The sequence below is a fragment of the Mustela nigripes genome, chromosome 1 (genome assembly GCF_022355385.1).
Source record: "Mustela nigripes isolate SB6536 chromosome 1, MUSNIG.SB6536, whole genome shotgun sequence".
Taxonomy (NCBI): Eukaryota; Metazoa; Chordata; class Mammalia; order Carnivora; family Mustelidae; genus Mustela; species Mustela nigripes.
The window spans coordinates 90,818,806-90,838,007 of record NC_081557.1 but is presented as its reverse complement, the minus strand read 5'-3'; the positions used below and the strand labels follow the sequence as shown (position 1 = coordinate 90,838,007).

General features: G+C 42.3%; 2 protein-coding genes across 2 annotated transcripts in view; one reads left to right on the top strand and one right to left on the bottom strand.

The window, feature by feature from the left end:
* IFT46 (intraflagellar transport 46) overlaps positions 1-6,935 on the bottom strand; it is a 19,339-nt gene extending 12,404 nt beyond the window's left edge. The window contains exons 1-3 of the mRNA XM_059416143.1: positions 6,702-6,935; positions 5,927-6,023; positions 2,824-2,903 (exon numbers count right to left, since the gene is read on the bottom strand). Coding sequence (XP_059272126.1) covers positions 2,824-2,868 — 45 coding nt within the window. The 5' untranslated portion in view covers positions 2,869-2,903; positions 5,927-6,023; positions 6,702-6,935. The remainder of the gene's footprint in view (positions 1-2,823; positions 2,904-5,926; positions 6,024-6,701) is intronic.
* A 5,553-nt stretch (positions 6,936-12,488) lies between these two features.
* Positions 12,489-19,202, top strand: part of ARCN1 (archain 1) — a 33,488-nt gene continuing 26,774 nt past the window's right edge. The window contains exon 1 of the mRNA XM_059416130.1: positions 12,489-12,645. Within this exon, the coding sequence (XP_059272113.1) occupies positions 12,643-12,645 (3 nt within the window). The 5' untranslated portion in view covers positions 12,489-12,642. The remainder of the gene's footprint in view (positions 12,646-19,202) is intronic.

Genomic DNA, 19,202 nt, shown 5'->3' with positions numbered 1-19,202 from the left:
CTGCCTGCCTCTCAGTGTACTTGTAATTTCTCTCTGTCAAATAAATAAATAAAATCTTTAAAGAATACTGATGATCGTCCCATATGGGGCTCCCAGCTCCATGGGGAGTCTGCTTCTCCCTCTGACCTCCCCTCTCATGCTATCTCTCTCTAATAAATAAGTAAAATCTTAAAAAAAAAAAAAAAATACTATGGTCAATTTAAAGGTCATTCAAAAATATATCCTTTCTGCTGATTCTGGTTGCAGACTGAATTAGAAAGATAAATGAGTCTTGAATATTGGCCACAGCACGATGCAGACTAGATAAATTTAGAGTGAATATGCAAAATTAGGTCAATTTAGGAAAACTCATTTTTTTTTTTTGGTCTGCTTCTTCAAAACTGTGCTTTGCAAAACCTCTGATCTAAAGGCTTTATATGCCATAGACTAATGCCTAAAAAATTACTTTGTGGGTAAGGTGTTAAAACAGCTCACTAGTTACAAAGTGGGAATACTTTATTTACTAAAAGAAAAAGATTTTATTTATTTATTTGAGAGACAGAGAGAACAAGAGAGCACGAGCGGGGAGGAGAGGGAGAAGCAGGCTCCCCATTGAGCAGGGAGCCCAATGTGGGGCTCAAAACTAGGACCCGGGATCATGACCAGAGCTAAAGGCAGATGGTTAACTGAATGAGCCACCCAGGTGCCCCTACTTACTTCTTAAAAAAGATTTATTTATTTATTTGAGAGAGAGTACACATGCATATGCATGACTGGGGGGTGGGCAGAGAGTTGGAGAGAAGCAGATTCTGCTGATCAAGGAGCTGGAGGCCAGCCTCTAACTCACAAACCAGAGATCATGACCTGAGCCAAAATCAAGAGTCCAACACGGAAATGACTGAACTACCCAGGTGTCTCTACTATTCTTTTTTTAAGATTTTATTTATTTATTTGACAAACAGAGATCACAAGTAGGCAGAGCAGCTGGCACAGAGAGATGGGAAAACAGGCTCCCTGCTGAGCAGAGAGTCCGATGTGGGGCTCGATCCCAGGACCCCGAGGATCATGACCTGAGCCGAAGGCAGAGGCTTAACCCAATGAGCCACCCAGGCACCCCGTCTCTACTATTTTTAAAAATACTTTATTTATTATATTTTTTAGTAATCTCTACACACCCAACGTGAGGCTCGAACTCAGGACATTGAGATCAGGAGTCACATGCTTTTCCCACTGAGCCAGGCAGGCACTCCAAAGTGGGACTACTTTAAAATATGACCCTTTAGGCTTTTTATGCTATCAGTCTACATTACTACAGCTTTTTGCACTACTTCAAATATCCTTCTTCACTTGTTTGCAAAGCTCCTGTTGTTGAAGGACAATTAAAATGTAACCATTGGGGGCGCCTGGGTGGCTCAGTGGTTTGGGCTGCTGCCTTCGGCTCAGGTCATGATCTCAGGGTCCTGGGATCGAGCCCCGCATCGGGCTCTCTGCTCCGCAGGAAGCCTGCTTCCCTCTCTCTCTCTCTCTCTCTCTCTCTGCCTGCCTCTCTGCCTACTTGTGATCTCTGTCTGTCAAATAAATAAATAAAATCTTTAAAAAAAAAAAAATGTAACCATTGGGGGTGCCTGGGTGTCTCGGTTAAGCCTCCGACTCTTGACTTCGGCTCAGGTCATGATCTCAGGTTTATGATCTCAAGGTCATGAGATATAGCCCTGTGTAGGGCTCCCTGCTGAGCAGGGAGTCTGCTTCTCTCCTTCTCCCTTTCCCTCTGACCCCCCTCTCGCAAATAAATAAATCTTTTTTTTTTTTTTTAAGATGCTATTTACTTATTTATTTATATCTTTTAAAAAAGATTTTATTTATTTATTTGACAGAGATCACAAGCAGGCAGAGAGAGAGGAGGAAGCAGGCTCCCTGCTGAGCAGAGAGCCCTATGCCGGGCTTGATCCCAGGACCCTGGGATCATGACCTGAGCCGAAGGCAGAGGCTTTAACCCACTGAGCCACCCAGGTGCCCCAAAGATGCTATTTATTGATTTGACAGAGAGAGAGAGAGAGAGCACAAGCAGGGGGAGCAGCAGGCAGAGGGAGAAAAAGGAGCCCGATGGGGAGCTTGATCCCAGGACCCTGGGACGATGACCTGGGCCAAAGGCAGACTGAGCCACCCAAGTTCCCCCTCAAATAAATAAATTTAAAAAAAAAAGTAATCCCCAGGTTATGTGCTAAGACCGAACTCAGTGGCAGTTAAGCAGAGCATGTGCACAGCTTCAAGGGCCTGCCTAGAGCTGTAGACATCTTTCCATCTTTCGTTCAGTAATCCTCCAGGTTCACAGAACAACAATGAAGCAACAACTTCAAAATTAAAGTCTCTTTCACAAAATATTGGCAGTATCCCAAATGCTGACAATGACCAGATGCTAGACCAATAATTCCAAACTTGCTTTACCATAAGACTTACTTGGAGTGCTTGCTAAAAATACAAATTCTCAGGCTTTTACCTTCAAGATTCTGATTCAGTAGTTCCAAGTGGGAACTACTGGAGAATGTATTGTTAAAGATAAGTATCCTACTTGATTGTTATGCCCAGTAAAGTTTGCAAAACACTGGCCTGTATTATATGAAATTCCTCACCGAAAACTCAGCTGTAAGAGTAGGCTTTACTCCTGAAGGAATCACAAGCTTAAGACTCTTTGCTCCTGATTTTCCTACGCGAGCTCAAAGGTACCCAACCCTGCCCCTGGACATGAGGATCCAAGAAATGTTTACTACTGAACGACTGTCATCTCAAACTCACTACCAACAGCTCAAAGCAAGAAAGTGTGAGAAGCTGTGGCTTGTACTATACCTTGTTGTTTTCCTCTTCATACTCATCACTGCTATTGTCAGCCATAGTCTTGTTAGGAAGATCGGTGGAATGAAGAAGTCCTAAGAAGACAAGTTTTCCCATTAGATTATTAAGATGATTTTTAAAAGATAAATATTTTTAAGTTTATAATATTTTATGTTCTTTTTTATGGAACAGTGTCTATTAAGAACATCTAGTTAAAGGAAAGGAGACTGAATTCTAGCCATGGTTCTGTCAACTCAATTCAGGATACATTTACTAAGTATTACTGTGCATAAGGCATTAGATTAGACATTATACTAGTCGATTATCTGCCATTACATAAATCATATAAAATCTTCCCTTAGTTTACACATTGGTAAAATGAGGTTAGTAATTAATAAAATGACAAGAGGGCTAGACTGATGGTCAGAAGACTGGGATTAAAGAATAACTCTAGGGGTGCCTAGGTGGCTGAGTCGGTGATGCGATTGCCTTCAGCTCGGGTCGTGATCTCAGGGTCCTAGGATCAAGCCCCACATCGCGCTCCCTGCTCAGCGGGGAGCCTGCTTCTCCCTCTTCCACTCTGCCTGCTTGCACTCTCCCTGTCTGTCAAATAAATAAATAAAATCTTAAAAAAAAGAACAATTCTCTGACATGTACAAAATGACTTAACCTGAGTCTCAGTGTTCCCACATCTGAAGAGAGGCAGTAATATTTATCACTCAGAACTGCTATGAGGATCAAACGACAAAACTCAAGTGAAAAGAACTGACCCAACAAATGGCAAATAATAGTCACAGGTATACATCTGAATCCATATGATAAGAGGAATAAAAATATTCTGAACAATTAAAAGTATAATCAGATGGGGGTGCCTGGGTGGCTCAGTGGGTTAAAGCCTCTGCCTTCGGCTCAGGTCATGATCCCAGGGTCCTGGGATTGAGCCCCACATCGGGCTCTCTGCTCAGCAGGGAGCCTGCTTCCTCCTCTCTCTGACTCCCTCTCTGCCTACTTGTAATCTCTGTCTGTCAAATAAATAAATAAAAATTTAAAAAAAAAGTATAATCAGATGTAAGATAGTAACCTGCAAGAAAACCATGTTCAATGATCACTTTTTTAAAAAGACTTATTTATTTATTTTAGGTGTGGGCAGAGGGAGAGGAAGAGACAGTCCCAAGTAGACTCCAAGCTGAGTGTGGAGCCCAACCTGGGGCTCGATCTCATGACCCCGAGATCATGACCTGAGCCAAAACCAAGAGTCAGACACTCAACCAATTGTGCCACCCAGGCGCCGCATGTCCAATGAATTCTAAATCAAATTAATGCAAATTAAACACCACTTTTCAGCCTACTACATTACCCAAACTGAAAACAAATGATAATGTCCATGGCTGGCAAGATTATATGCATGCTCAAATCAAAAACCTTGTCTATGTGTGTGTGTGTGTGTGTGTGTGTGTGTGTATCTCCCCCAAAAGACTGAAAGCAGGAACTCAAATAGATTGTATGCCCATGTTCGTAGCAGCAGAGTCACAGTAGCCAGAAGGTGGAAAAACCCAAGTATCCATCAACAGACAAAGAGATAAATAAAATGTGGTTATACGTACAATGGAGTATTATTCAGCCACAAAAAGGAAGGAAACAAACACAGGCTACAGCATAGATGAACCATGAAAACATTATGCTAAGTGAGAGAAGCCAGGCAAAATAAGCCAGGCAAAAGGACAAATGTTGTATGATTCCACTTTTGTGGAGCACAGAGTGGATGAAGTCATAGACACCAAGGAGAACAGAGGCTACCAGGGCCTGCCAGGGACTGGGGAATGGGGAGTTATTGTTGAACGAGTACTTTCTGTTCAAGATGATGAAAAAGCTCTGGAAATAGACAGTAGAGATAGTTACACAACTATATGAACGCATCTAATGCCACTGCATTGTACACTGAGAAATAATTAAAATGGCAAGTTTTATGCTGAGTATACTTGCTGCAATAAACAAGCAACCCCAGGTGTCATCCTTGATTCCTAACTCAAGAGCCAAACCCAACCCATCAGCCATTTACAACCCAAATACATTTCTTGTATTTGCCTCCACTCTCTATTCTTACCTTCCTCACCATATCCAAGTCACTGTCACCTCAGCCCAGCCATTGCAACAGTGCTTCCAACTGCCTCCTGACTTTCATCATTGCACCTTTCAATCCAAGACGCACATACCAGGAACATGACCTCAAAAGCTCTTCTTGTTAGGCCTCCTGCCTACCTCTGCCTACCTCTTGTCTGCCTGCCTTTGATACCACTCCTTCCTACCATACACTGATCTCTTTAAAGTCCTCAAACGAACCCAAGTTCTTTCTGGCCTGAGGTCCTTTTCACATTTCACTGCTGCTCCCTTTTCCTGGCCTACTCCTCAAAGTCCGTCTGGATCCTTCCTATCTTTCGGTCTCAAGTGTCACCTCCTCAGATCTTCCCTGACCATCCCATTAAAAGTAGATCCCCCGCCTCACCACTATTCATCATATCAAACCCTTTGCCTCCATCAGTGCACTTACCACATTTGTAATTATGTCTGTTTACTCATTTGTCATCGATGCTTGTCTCTTACAAATATCAGGAAGGCAAGGTCAAAGTCTCTTTTAATACTGTATACCTAGTGCCACACATAAAGCTGACACATGGTAGGTATTCAAGAAATGTCTGCTGAATAAATGACCATGTCAAGTCCTGTTAAAAGATTCTATTGAGATTTGCATTGGGATTGCAAAGGCAGGTTACTGAAGCATCTTCAAAACTAAGCAAGACAGTTTTGATACGTTCAAACTAACCAATCAACCAGCCAACCAACCATGAATCCATGGCAGATTGTGAGCAGAGCATATCATGAAGCAAATGGTAACAGGGAACACTGGTCAGGTTGGAGGAAAATCCTGAATCTGGGGGGCTGTGTTTTCTCCCCCCTTAACTAGTTAGAAAACACAAATAATGGCAAGCGTTTGCCAAACTGGACTCTGAAAGCCAACATTTGCTATTATAAAATGGGGACTTCTTTGAAACTATCACTATCTATCCTGTTCCTTGTTCTGAGAACGATTTCTCTTCTTTCCTCTTTATTCCTCTCTTACCTGTGTGTCTTGGGGTTGGAGTATGAATACTTGCAACCTCTTCAGAGTCGTTAATCTCTAGACGCTCATCATACGTCTGGTTTTCAACAACCTTGGTCTAAATGAAAGGAGACATGACTACATAGATCATATCACAGGATATGAGCTGATTCCTGACCAGCCTTGGTTCCTCCTCCTTACTCAAGTCACTGGTTTTACATGTAACCTTCACCCCCATTCAAACTATTCTGCTGCCACTCTTATTTAGCAACTGCCGGCAGGCTGGCTGAGGAAGGAGGGAATCGTGGAGGGAAACGACAGCTAACTTAGGCAGCAGCTCCCCAAAGCTGTAGATACACGCGCAAGGGCGGTACAGTATTCGTCTTAGAGGGCAGCTCTCTCCTTAGGTTCTGTCAGTTTTCCCAAGGATGCTGGGGTTTCTCGGGATTGGCGGTGGGGTGACAGGGGGCTGCAGAGGCTCTAGAAAGAGTTTGTCTCCGGAGTCACCTTGTTTACCAGAGGAGAGGGTGAACTCCACAGTCTCTCGGTCCCATCCATTAACTCCAAGAGCATCACCCCCATCTCCACCCTCTGTCTTGGGGGTCGGATCCCACTTAAGTTTCTTGGGGAGCGAAGGAAGCAGAATGTTTGCTGGTGGCGTGAGGGACGAGGAGAAGGAACGGTTGTCAAGGAGATGGGAAGAGATGGGGAGTGCTGGAGGGAAGGGGAGTCCCTTAAGATTCCTCTTGGGAGGGAGAAAGGCAGTGCTGTTTCCGCTAGGGAGAGTACGAATTACCTGTAGCCCCTCTGAATCCGTCTCCTCTATATGGGAAGAACCCCAGCCTAGGGCCGGGGTCTCACTCCAGTGTTAAGCCACTTGAGGGGCTTCGACGTGGAGCTACCCGCCTTGTTGTCAGTCGCTAGGCAAAACAAAAAGCAAGCAAGAAAGAAAAAATCGCGAGACTTGCTTTCAGTCTCGTGAGACTTCTCCACTCGCGCTTTGCGTCTCTTCCAGCGGCAAAGGGATCCGAGGAGGATCTGGCGGCGCTTGGATAAAGCCTCTCTGGGCAGTCTAGTCCCCTGTTTTTCTATGGTTTCAGGAAATGCGTTTGCAGCGGCATCTAGCGACCACGTCTTGGCGCAGCCGGCTGATGAAGCCCTCCGATTGGGAAATGCGGTGCACGTTTCTCCTCCAGGATAAGGGAGTTTTTCCTCAATCAGAATTTAGGTCGACTCGACTCTCGAGGGAGCAGTCCCACAGCTCTTCGTATGTCCCTTTACAGCATTTCTATTACATTACAGTACGCCCCTTTCACGCTGTCTCATTGTCTGGGACATGTCATACATGTTATACCAAGAAATTATTCGTTATTTGAGATTTAAATTTTAGTTTCCTATATTTTTATTTGCTGAGGAAGACAGAGCTTCTTTAGACAGGGTCTGTGTCTAATTTTTAAGTTCTTTGTAGCAGCAGTGCCTTGCATACGTTAGGCACTTCATGTTTGTTGGATGGGGGAATGAGGGAATAAGTGAATGAAGATGTAAGGAACAAATATTTCAAAACTAGAGGCATAGTTAATTTGGGGAGTCAGAGAGAGAGAGAAACAAAAACAAAGAAAGTATTGAAATTTGACCCTGAAAACCTGCCAGAGGAAAATGGGATGTCGCTTTAAAAAGGAAAATGAGAGACACCTCTTCTGAGATATTTTCTGTTAAAAATGGAACTGTAAAACTTTCAAATGTTTGTGTCACCTATTATTGCTAATAATAATGCATACGTCTTGTTGAGCACTTACTATGCAGGAGGACTTAGATGATATAATCTTATTTATTAATATATTATCTAACTTTACATCCTTATGGGATAGATGTTCCTGACAATTGACAGATTAGATAAGAGTTACCTGCCTGGAGTCACTCAGCTAGTAAGTGGGCAAAATGGAAGTCCAACACAGGTCTAATTCCCAAGTCTTGGCTTCTAACCATTATGACATATCACCTCTAAGGCTCTTGTCAGGAAGCACTTACGGGATGCTATTCTTATGCAGTGTAATTTAGCTAATGTCTTATTTCCAAAGAATCAGCATCAGTTGGTCTCAGCTGAGCTTCGGTGGTCCATATCGAAGGCCCCTGGAAGCTGCCACAATAAAACGGTAATTCCAGGCAAGATTTTTACTTTTTTAAATTAAGAATTTGTCTTTTTTTACAGTATTTTCTTTACAATATTTTTATTTTTAAAAATTTATTTATTAGAGAGAGGGAGCATGACAGATCAGCATAAGAGCAGGGAGGAGGTGTAGAGGAAGAAGCAGACTCCCTACTGATCAGGGGGCAGAATGTGGGACTCCCATCTCAGGACCCTAGGATCATGACCAGAGCTGAAGGCAGACACTTAACAGACTGAGCCACCCAGACGCCCTAGAAGATGTTTTTATAACAAAAATATAAAACACAGTTTGACATATATCCTCCCAGACATGCCAAGTTTTAAAATATATGAGCTTTCTATAATGCAGTGCTTAAGAGCACCGGTTCTGAAGTTGAATAGCCTTTGTTTGAATCCTGGCTTTGCTACTCTGTAACCCCTGACATCGGTGATAGAAGTTTTCCTCTTTCTGTTTTTGTTTTCATTTTGTTTTAAGTAGACTCTGCGCCTACTGTGGAGCCCAACTGGGGCTTGCACTCACCACCCTGGGTCAAGCCCTGAGCTGAGATCAAGAGTCGGATGCTTACCCAGCTGAGGCAGCCAGATGCCCCTAGGTTTCCTCTTTATGTCTTGGTTTCCCCACCTGTAAAATAGAGATATTGGTGGTACCTTTTTCCGAGAATTCTAGTGACAATTTTTTTTTTTTTTGGATGCTCACTGAAAGACAACTTTTTGTTACTTTTATGTACAGAAAATTCAAAAGCATCCACTTAGCCTAGTTTGGTGGCTAGTTCTTTAGCCTTTGCCTTTTCTAAGTTGGCAATGTAAGCCACCGACTTTGCACCCTGGATGGTGCCTCCCAAGTGTCGGCAGATCTCGTCGTATCTGTCAATGTCATTTGTCCTGACGGCTTCCACCAGCTTAGCCAGAATCCTTTGTCTTCTGAGTTAACCTGTGTGAAGGCAATAGTGGTGCAGGTCTTCCTGTGCACCAGATGCCCCAGCCTGGCCTTCCCCTTGATAATGCTAGCCGGGAACCCCCATCCTATGACACAGGGCAGGCAGGAAGACAGCCAGCTCAACGGGATCCACACCATATGCAATCACTAACAGCTGAGACTTCCTGTTTTCCACCAAGGTGGTGACAGTGTTAACCCCAGCTCAAAGAACAATCAGCCTCTTAGTGGGGACATTCGCTTTGCTGACAGCTTTCTTCTCAGCCCCAGCCAACAATCTCTGCTTCTTCCTTGCTTTGTCTCTGGTCTGTATTTGTGGGCCCGCTTAAGCAATTGAGTGGCTGTTTGGTGGCCTAACACCTGGGTGAACCTGTTAATCACAGGAGGCGCTTGTAGACCTTTACAGAGCAACCCTTTGCTGCTGCAGCCGGAGGTAGTGGTCCCATTTGACAAAGCAGGTGAGGTCCCTTTTGGATGGGATGTCCTGTCCAATGCCAAAATTATTGGGCCTTTTCTCAAACGGGATTGATCACCTTCTTGGCCTCCTGCTTCTTCACTACAGCAGGGGCTGGGACCACCTTGTTCCCCTTAACCACCCTTTCTTTTGTCATCGTGAATGGCAGGAGCGAGTTTTGTAGGGGAACTAATGAGATAATCCATGAATGAGATAATGCATTACTTTAGAGTAATGCCTGGCTCATTTTAAGTGTTCAGTAAGCGTTAAGGAATATACGAAAGATAAAAAGAGACAGTGTCATCAGGAGAAAAGCTGGCTTTGAATCCTGGCCCTACCATTCACAGACTGTTTGAGTTTGGAGAGGTGTTTAACTTCTTTGATCCTCAGTGTCCTTATCTGGATTGTTGTAAAGGGTTAGAGATAACGTATAAAGTACCTGACACAAAATAAACACTCAGTAAAAGAATGCTGTTTATCCATTTCAGCAGTGGGTGAGTGCTATAGAGTTGAGCCAATGGTGAGGGATGAAATGATATAGGATGTCAGAAAGAACTGCTTAATCAGGTCTATTCAAAGTCTGACTTTTGGCTTTGGAGAATTGCCAACAGAATCAGAAAACTGGATCTGAGTTTTATTTCCATTATAAACTGGCTTAGAACTTTGAGTAAATTTCTTTTTTTAAAAGATTTTATTAATGGGGAGCCTGGGTGGCTCAGTGGGTTAAAGCCTCTGCCTTTGGCTCAGGTCATGATCCCAGGGTCCTGGGCTCGAGCCCCCATCCCCACTCTCTGCTGAGCAGGGAGCCTGCTTCCCCCCACCAATTGCCTCTCTGCCTACTTGTGATCTCTGTCAAAGAAATAAATAAAAACTTAAAAAAAATAAAGATTTTATTTATTTATTTGAGAGAGAGCAAGAGAGAGGGTGTGTGAGCTGGACAGAGGGAGAGGGAGAAGCAGACTCCCCAGTGATCAGGGAGCCCAATGCAGGGTCAAATCCAGGACCCTGGGATCATGACCTGAGCTGAAGGTGGACACTTAACTGACTGAGCCACTCAGGCACCCCGTGTAAATTTCTTAAACTTGTCATCATCTTCTTCATCTATAAAATATCCTCTTTTTTTTTTTTTTTTTTAAGGTATAGAATTTAGGAGCACTTTCCTGGCTCAGTCTAGGAGCACCTACCTGGCTCTGTTGGTAGAGCATATGACTCTTGATCTCCGGGTTGTGAGTTCAAACCCTACGTTTATTTAAAAATAAAATCTTTATTTTTAATTTTATTTTATTTTAAAGATTTTATTTATTTGATAGAGAGAGACACAGCAAGAGAGGGAACACAAGCAGGGGGAGTGGGAAAGAGAGCAGCAGGCTTCCCACAGAGCAGGGAGCCCAATGTGGGGCTCAATTCTGGGACTCTGGGATCATGACCCGAGTCGAAGGCAGACACTTAACGACTGAGCCACCCAGACACCCTAAAAATCTTAAAAAAAAAAAAGATATAAACCATAAAAATTCACTCTTTTAAAGTGTATAATCTGTGGTTTTTTAGTATAGTAACAAAGTTGTGCAACCCTCACCTCTAATTGCAGAACATTTTCTTCACTTCAAAAAACAAATCTTACTCCCCATTCCTTCCCTCTCCTAGTGACTTGAAGCTTTATTTCCTATTTTATGGATTTGCCTACTGTGGACAGTTCACATAAATGAAATGAACAGTTTCAGAGCAAGTCCTCCCATATAAGATATGGTCTTTCATGACTGCCTTCCTTCACTTAACATAATATTTTCAAGGACAATCCATGTTTATCATGTATCAGTATCTTTTTATGACTGATACTCTACTGTACAGATATACCACATTTTGTCTTCCATTCATCTATTGATGGACATTTGCATTGTTTTCACTTTTTTGGCTATTATGAATAATGTTTCTAGGAACATCATTGTAAAAATTTTGTATGAACATATGTTTTTTAAAAGATTATTTATAAGTCATCTCTACATGCAGCATGGGCTCAAACTCACCACCTGAGTCACATACTCTTCTGACTGAGTCAGCCAGGTGCCCCTGTATAAACATATGTTTTTAATTCTCTTGGATATATACCAAGGAGTGAAATTGATAGGTCATATGGAAACTATGTTTAATTTTTGAAAAACTGCCCACTGTTTTTCCAAACATCTGCACTATTTTACATTTCCACCAGCATTGTGAGAGGGTTTTAATTTCTCCAAATTCTCACCAACACTTATTATTATAGCCATCCTATTGGGTTTGAAGTGGTATCTCATTGTGGTTTTGATTTGCATTTCCCAAAGAACTAAGGATGTTGAGCATCTATCTTTTCATGTGCTTTTTGGTTATTTGTATACTTTCTTTGGAGACACGTTATTTTACCCATTTATTCATTTATTTATTTAATATGTGTGTATGTATGTATGCAATGTCTACAACCAGCATGGGGCTTGTACTTAGGACCATAAAATCAAGAGTCACATACTCTACAGACTCAGCCAGCCAGCCAGACATTCCTATTTTGCCCAATTTCAAATTAGCTTTTTTTTTTTTTTTTTTTTTTGAGAGAGAGAAAGAGTAGGGAAAGGGCAGAGAGAGACAAGCAGACACCCTGCTCAGTGGGAAGCCCCACAGTGGGCTTTCATTATGGCCTTAGCCAGAGTCAGAGGCTTAACCGCTTAACCCACTGAGCCACCCAGTCATCCTAAAATTACCTTTTTATTGTTGAGTTCTAAGAGTTCTTTATATATTCTGGATACTAGTCCCTTAGGCACAGTAGTTTGTTTGTAGATTAAGTGATATAGTGGCTATGAGAGCTTTATAAACTGTAAACCGTCACTAATTAAACGAAGGTGATTACAGACGGTGAAAAGACAGCAACATGAGGTCCCACCGCTATAGGGCGAGCCCCCGTACCTCGTCGGCAAAACCTGCCCAGCAGCCGGGTACCGACACATTCCCCACCCCACGGAGTCCCGCCTTCCGCCCTTTGACCCGCGCCATTTCCGGTTGGAGACGTGGCTCGAGGCCGCCATCTTGGCAGAAGGCAAAGCTGTAGCGGCTCTTGACAGGGGGGCAGCAGGTCTGGAGCGGCCGGTGCTCCCCTTCCCCTGACTCCAGCCCCAGTGGAGCGGGAAGCGCGGGTGAACCCCCCCACCGTCCTCACCATGGTAAGACCCGAGCCAGGCCGAATTCCGAGGATCTGGCTTCGGTCGTCCGCTCTGCCTGCCGGACGGCCTGGTGCTGGAGACGAGGAGTCCCGCCCCGAGGGCCTGGAGCCGGGCGCTTCCCTCAGGGATCGGCAAGCAGTGTGGCCTTCCCCGCCCTGTGTCCGACCTCCCGGGAGATCCGAGGGACCTGTCTGCAGTCCCTCTCCCGTTGCTCCCACACCCCTTCCTCACCCCGCCCCTACCCAACTGGGCACCCTCCTCTGCTGGGCCCGGGGTGTTTGCTGTTCGAGAACCTCTTGGTGGTGTGGCTTGGACCCTCGCGCTGCAGACCTCGCACTTCGGCGCTAGTGTCCAGCGGGTTTTATGGGCGCCGGGCTCGGCCGATTGGGCTTCTCTTGTGGGGGTGGGGGGGCTCCCTGTCTTAGGGAATCAGCTCTCCGCTCATCCCCGGTGTTTGGTAGGCCCGGGATACCCGAAATCCAGATCCATTGGTGTTCGGGGCTTCTTTTGTTTGCTCGGAAGGGGGAAATAGAGGAAAGTTCGAAAGGAGGCGTAGAACAGGAAGGAGTAACTTCTGACACGAATCTGTAGGACCCAGGTGTCCCTGAAACCTTCCACTACTACAGAATTTAGGTGTGTCCGTTTGTCAGTGTTAGTATCTGCGGTGTATGGAGCGTTGGGAAAAGGTGAGCGAGTCCTAGAGAACATGGGCTTTCTGTTTTCAGGGAACTTAGGGTTCTGGTGAAGTCAGATGTGTTGTTGGCATATCGTTCTCAGAAGTCTCAGAGAGGAGGAGGAGGAGTAAGAAGGGATTATACCGGGGGACCTGTTACTTGCCTTCACATTCGGGATCTTTGTGTTCTCATCTGTGGTAGAGGGGGAAAAATTAATGTGTGTGAGGATGGGACCGACAAAACACAGTGGTGACTCCACGAAATCTTGCTTCATCACAATTTGCGGGTATCTATGAAGTAGGAGAAATCCTTTGGTTTCAAATGAGCCAGTAATTTATTTTTTTAGTGTACTTTATGCCTTTCAATCTTTTGAAGGATTTTCTTATTTTCTAGTTAATAGATTAATAGTTGATTTAAAGCATCTTCCTACATACTTGAGATGACGTGTAATTTGGTGCCGGTCTTACTAAGTTCTGCTGACACCCCCCCCCCTATTTTTTTCTTTTTAAAGATTTGACTTATTTGACAGACAGAGATCACAAGTAGGCAAAGAGGCAGGCAGAGAGAGGTGGAAGCAGGCTCCCCACCGAGCAGAGAGCCGGGTGCACGGCTCAATCCCAGGACCCTGAGATCATGACCTGTGCCGAAGGCAGAGGCTTTAACCCACTGAGCCATCCAAACGCCCCAGCTGACAACCTTTCTAGATGGAATGGTGGTCTTTCAACCACTGAAAGGTTTTTGTTTTCAGCTTAAGGCAAATTGCATCTAGACTGTTTGCCTCATAAAACTTTACTGTTGGACATAAACTTTCCAAAAACTCCTTTGTTCATTTCCACTAGGAGTCTCAGTATTTGGATGGTGATTTTTTAATTCCTTTTCTGTTTACATCCTGGTTGTATTTGTAGTAAATTTTGGAGGATATTATAATTTTAATAGCAAAATTAAACCCTTGTATTATATAAAGTGGATATAATCTTTACAAAAATCTTGTTTGTTGAAAAGTTCTTAAACTTAATATTTTTAGTTCATTGATAACTGAGAGATGGTAAAGCCCTAGGTGTTAAGTGATAAACATAAAATATGTTTTGCATGTCATTTGGATATCTGTGCATATACATACAGTTGTGTCATGTATAAATATGCATTTTTAAAAGATTATATGGGACTTGACCCAGATACCCAGATTGGTGTATTCTGGAGAAAAACTAGGTACATTCTGCTCTGTTGAGTCTTAAAAGTTACTAAGTATTATTTCTGTGTAATGTTTTTGGGTCTTATTCCTTTACAGAGAGATCCCTGGACAGTGGAATTGTCCAAATAGGGTGACATTTTGTAAGATTTCTTGGATCTGAAAGTTGCGTGAAAACTTCTGAAAGTTGGGATACCTGGCTGACTCAGTCGGTAGAGCATATGACTCAGTCTTGCGTGGTGAATTCAAGCCCCACATTGGGATGTGGAACCTACCTAGAAAAAGAAAAATAATAATAAAATAAAACTTCTGAAAGTTGATTTTTCCTCAACATTGTATTATAAATTTTAATTTAAAAAAATATATTTTAAAAATTTATTTGACAGAGAGATAGCAAGAGCAGGAACACAAGCTGGGGGAGTGGGAGAGAGAAAAGCGGGCTTCCTGCTGAGCAGGGAGCCAGATGTGGGGCTTGATCCCAGGACCCTAGGATCATGATCTGAACTGAAGGCAGACGCTTAGACTGAGCTACCCAGGCACCCCAAATTTTTCAAACATCCAGAAAAGCTGAAACAACTTCACAGTGAACACCTGTATGAGGAGTAGTTAGATTCTGTAACATTTCACTATGATTGTTCCATCACTCATTTAATCATCTAGCCAGCCAAGCCTCTCTCTCCCTTTTTTTTTTTTAAATGCATTTCAGAGTAAATTGCACATATCAGTACATAAATGTTGTGTGTGGGTTTTTGTTTTGTAGCTATATCATGTCCTTATTTCAGATTTGTAAAGTTGATACACAGTGGTAGCATAAGTTTTAAGTGGAGGAGCCTAGGTGGTGCGGTTGGTTGTGTCCAGCCCTTGGTTTCTGCTTGGGTCATGATGGTGTCCTGAGATTGAGCCCTGTTCAGGCTCTGTGCTCATTGTGGAGTCAGCTTGGGACTCTCTCTCCCTCTTCCTCTTGCTCCCTACTGCTTGTGCCCTCTCTCTCGCAAATACATAAATCTTTTTTTTTTTTTTTTAAGATTTTATTTATTTATTTGACAGACAGAGATCACAAGTAGGCAGAGAGAGAGGAGGAAGCAGGCTCCCCATGGAGCAGAGAGCCGGATGTAGGGCTCTATCCTAGGACCCTGGGATCACGACCCTGGGATCACGACCTGAGCTTAAAAGGTGGAGGCTTTAACCCACAGAGCCACCCAGGTGTCCCTCAAATACATAAATCTTTAAAAAAAAAATTTAGCCAGATGTAATAAATGTTGATTTTTGAAAAATAAATTACCTTTGGCTTTAGCCTAAGATCTTACCTTAGCTGAAATTAAGAGTTGGATGCTTACCCGACTGAGCCACCCAGGCGCCCCAATAAATTTAAATTTGAATAAATGACATGAAGTCTCATGGTAGCAACAGTCTGTAAGATCTTTGCTTACCTACAGAATGCTGTTCTTATTCACTCAGTAGAGCAGTGAATGAACTAGAGTGGACACATTCAATATAAATAATAGTATTCAGTCCCAAAAGTCATTAGTTATTAGAAAGCTAGATTTGGGTTTGTGTGGGTGATCTGTACATACTGAGGGAGAAACTGAAATCCTACATGGTAATATCAGTCCCCAATTGGGGGTTATTATGCTTTTATTTTCTTTTTATATAATTCAGCAGCTGCACAGCTTTTTGTTTTCTTTATGTATCTTTTTTTTTTTAAAGATTTTATTTATTTATTTGATAGAGAGAAATCACAAGTAGACGGAGAGGCGGGCAGAGAGAGAGAGGGAAGCAGGCTCCCTGCTGAGCAGAGAGCCCGATGTGGGACTCCATCCCAGGACCCTGAGATCATGACCTGAGCCGAAGGCAGCGGCTTAATCCACTGAGCCACCCAGGCGCCCTTCTTTGTGTATCTTTTTGATTGTTGTTTCTGGGAACAGGAAAAGAATGAAAATGATTTTCTTGAGTTTCCGTTGATTTGCCATCTACTTATTCTCCAAATAGAAAGTTTACTGCAAAAACCGAGAACAGTGTCCTTTTATTTTTATTCTTTACAAGAAACTTGTGATGAGCTTAAAACTCTCACTGAGTAACTTTCCAAGTTTTAGGTTTTGTATGTGATCTAGATTTTATTGTAATTTTCCCTCTGCTTCTCTCATGCAAACAGGAAAGACAAAATGGTCCTTTATGACACTTGTAGAAACTACCCTTAATATGATTATGAATCATATATATATGAATATACATATATATGACAATATTTATATATATATCCTCATTACAGTGAATTACAAAGGAGAAAGTGCTTAAATCTGAAAGTGAGAAATATGAAAGTATTTAGAGCTTTGAGGAACTCTTTGGCTTTTTTTCTTCAGAGAATTATGCATGTTTATGCTGAATTACTACCTTTTATTTTCGGATATCTGTCACTAGTGAGGATGAAGGAATGGTACAGCAGCTTGTCTCACATACCTACTGTGCACACTCATGATTTGTTTGGATGAGGTACTTGCCTTTTAGCAGCTTAGTGTTCATGTAAAATACTGTTCCGAAGTAGTTGCCACTGGAGCAGTGGGTGTAAAGTGGAGGTATTGTACATTTTTAGTTGCTGTAAAGTTATCAGATGCTTAACTTGTAAAATCATAAAGATGGGAAATCACTTTAGATTTCATATGAACTAATCTCTATTTTGGGGAAGCAGTTAAGTGACTTATGCAATACACAGTGATAGAGGCAGAACAGAAACCTAATGCTTTAGGTTTCTTTTCTTTTCTTTCTTTTTTTTTTTTTTAAAGCTTTTATATTTATTTATTTGACAGACAGAGATCACAAGTAGGCAGAGAGGCAGGCAGAGAGAGAGAGAGAGGGGGAAGCAGGCTCCTAGCGGAGCATAGAGCCTGACACGGGGCTTGATCCCAGAACCCTGGGATCATGACTTGAGTGGAACGCAGAGGCTTTAACCCACTGAGCCACCCAGTCGCCCCTTAGGTTTCTTTACTCAAAGAACTTTATGATTTGTGTAGTTAAATCTGGGTAGAAGAGAGTTGTTATTTAATCCAAACATAAATTATGATATATTCAAGCTGTTTAAGTATTATTAAAAGAAAATTTGTCTGACAAAGCTCAACTTAATGTGTGTGTGTGTTTTAAATTAAACAATCCTGGAGAGATCATCTAACTTTTGGGCCTTCAGTATTTAGATCTATAAAAACAATCAAGGGCTCTTGAAGGGTCCTGTTAGGTCTAAATGTTCTTTTCCAAAAATGAAAATAAATTAAAACAATTTTATAGAGAATCATACTTACTCACTCTTCCCCAGAGAAAATCAGATCAAATTAGAGTTGGAAAAATTAACTTACCTTTTAGTGTATACTGGATTTTAATAATTGTTAAACATTGGTAAACCCTGATAGGAAGGGAAGCTTTATTATTTCAAGGCATTTAAGGAAATGAATATTAACTTAGAATAGGTTAAATTTATCTTGTTTAGAGGTGACCTTATGTTCCAGAGGTGACATGAATAACATAGTGAATAGAAACCTGTATCAGCTTTGTGGTCTCTCTGATTGTGGTATCTTGGGTATTTGGAGGCTTAGAGCCATACTTAAAGTGGGCACTTTGATCCTACTTTGGGAGCCTTATTTTGCTTGTACCTGTGTAATGGAATGACTCAAAGTCTCAGAGTTTTCCAGCTTAGGTCCTACTAAAACCCCGGTGTTTCTTCATCTTTACACACTCAGATCCCCCAGTTAATCAAAGTATAATTCTTTTATTATGGGAGGGGCAGAGGGAAAGGGAGAAGTAGACTCCCCACTGGGCAGGAAGCCCAACATGGGACTGGATCCCCGGATCCCTGAGATCATTACCTGAGCCAAAGACCGACACTTTACTACCTGAGCCACCTGCGCGCCCCAGTCTTGTGACCAGGAGTCACAAGCTGTACTGACTGAGCCAGCTGGGTGCCCCTGCCCTCCTTTTTGTTTTTAATTGGCTATAATTTACATACCATAAAATTTAGCCTTTTAAATTCTATGATTCAATAGATGTGTTAGTATATTCACAAAGTTGTACGACCATCACCACTATCTAAGCTTAGAACATTTTCATAACCCCAAAGAGAAACTCCATACTTATTAGCAGCCACTCATTTCCCTTTCCCAGCCTCTGGCAACCACCAATCAATCTCCTTTCTTCTCCGGATTTGCTATTCTGGATATTTCATATAAATGGAACCATGTAAGATGTGGTCTACTTTCTTTCATTTAGCACAGTATTTTCAAAGTTCATCCATGTTCATTTATTTTTATGATTGAATAATATGCCATTGTATGGATAAACCACATTTTGCTTATTCATTCATCGTTCGGTAGACTTGGGTTTTCACTTTTTAGCTTATTTTTAGCTTATTTTCATTATTATGAATAATGCTGCTATGAACAAGTCTTTATGCAGTACAGCTGTTTTCTCAGGGATAATTTTGGAGCAAAAGTCCTCCTTCTTTGGACATATGTGGCATGTAAGCCTTCATTGACCAGCACAGAGACTTACCTGCTTGTCATGTGTAAGCTGAAACAGTTTTTTATTTAAAAGAATTTTTTTTTTTTGCCAGAAATATGTAGATGGTTGAAACATGAACCTCCTATAAAAATTAATGTGAAATTGAATTTCTTTTTTTTTTTTTTTAAAGATTTTATTTATTTATTTGACAG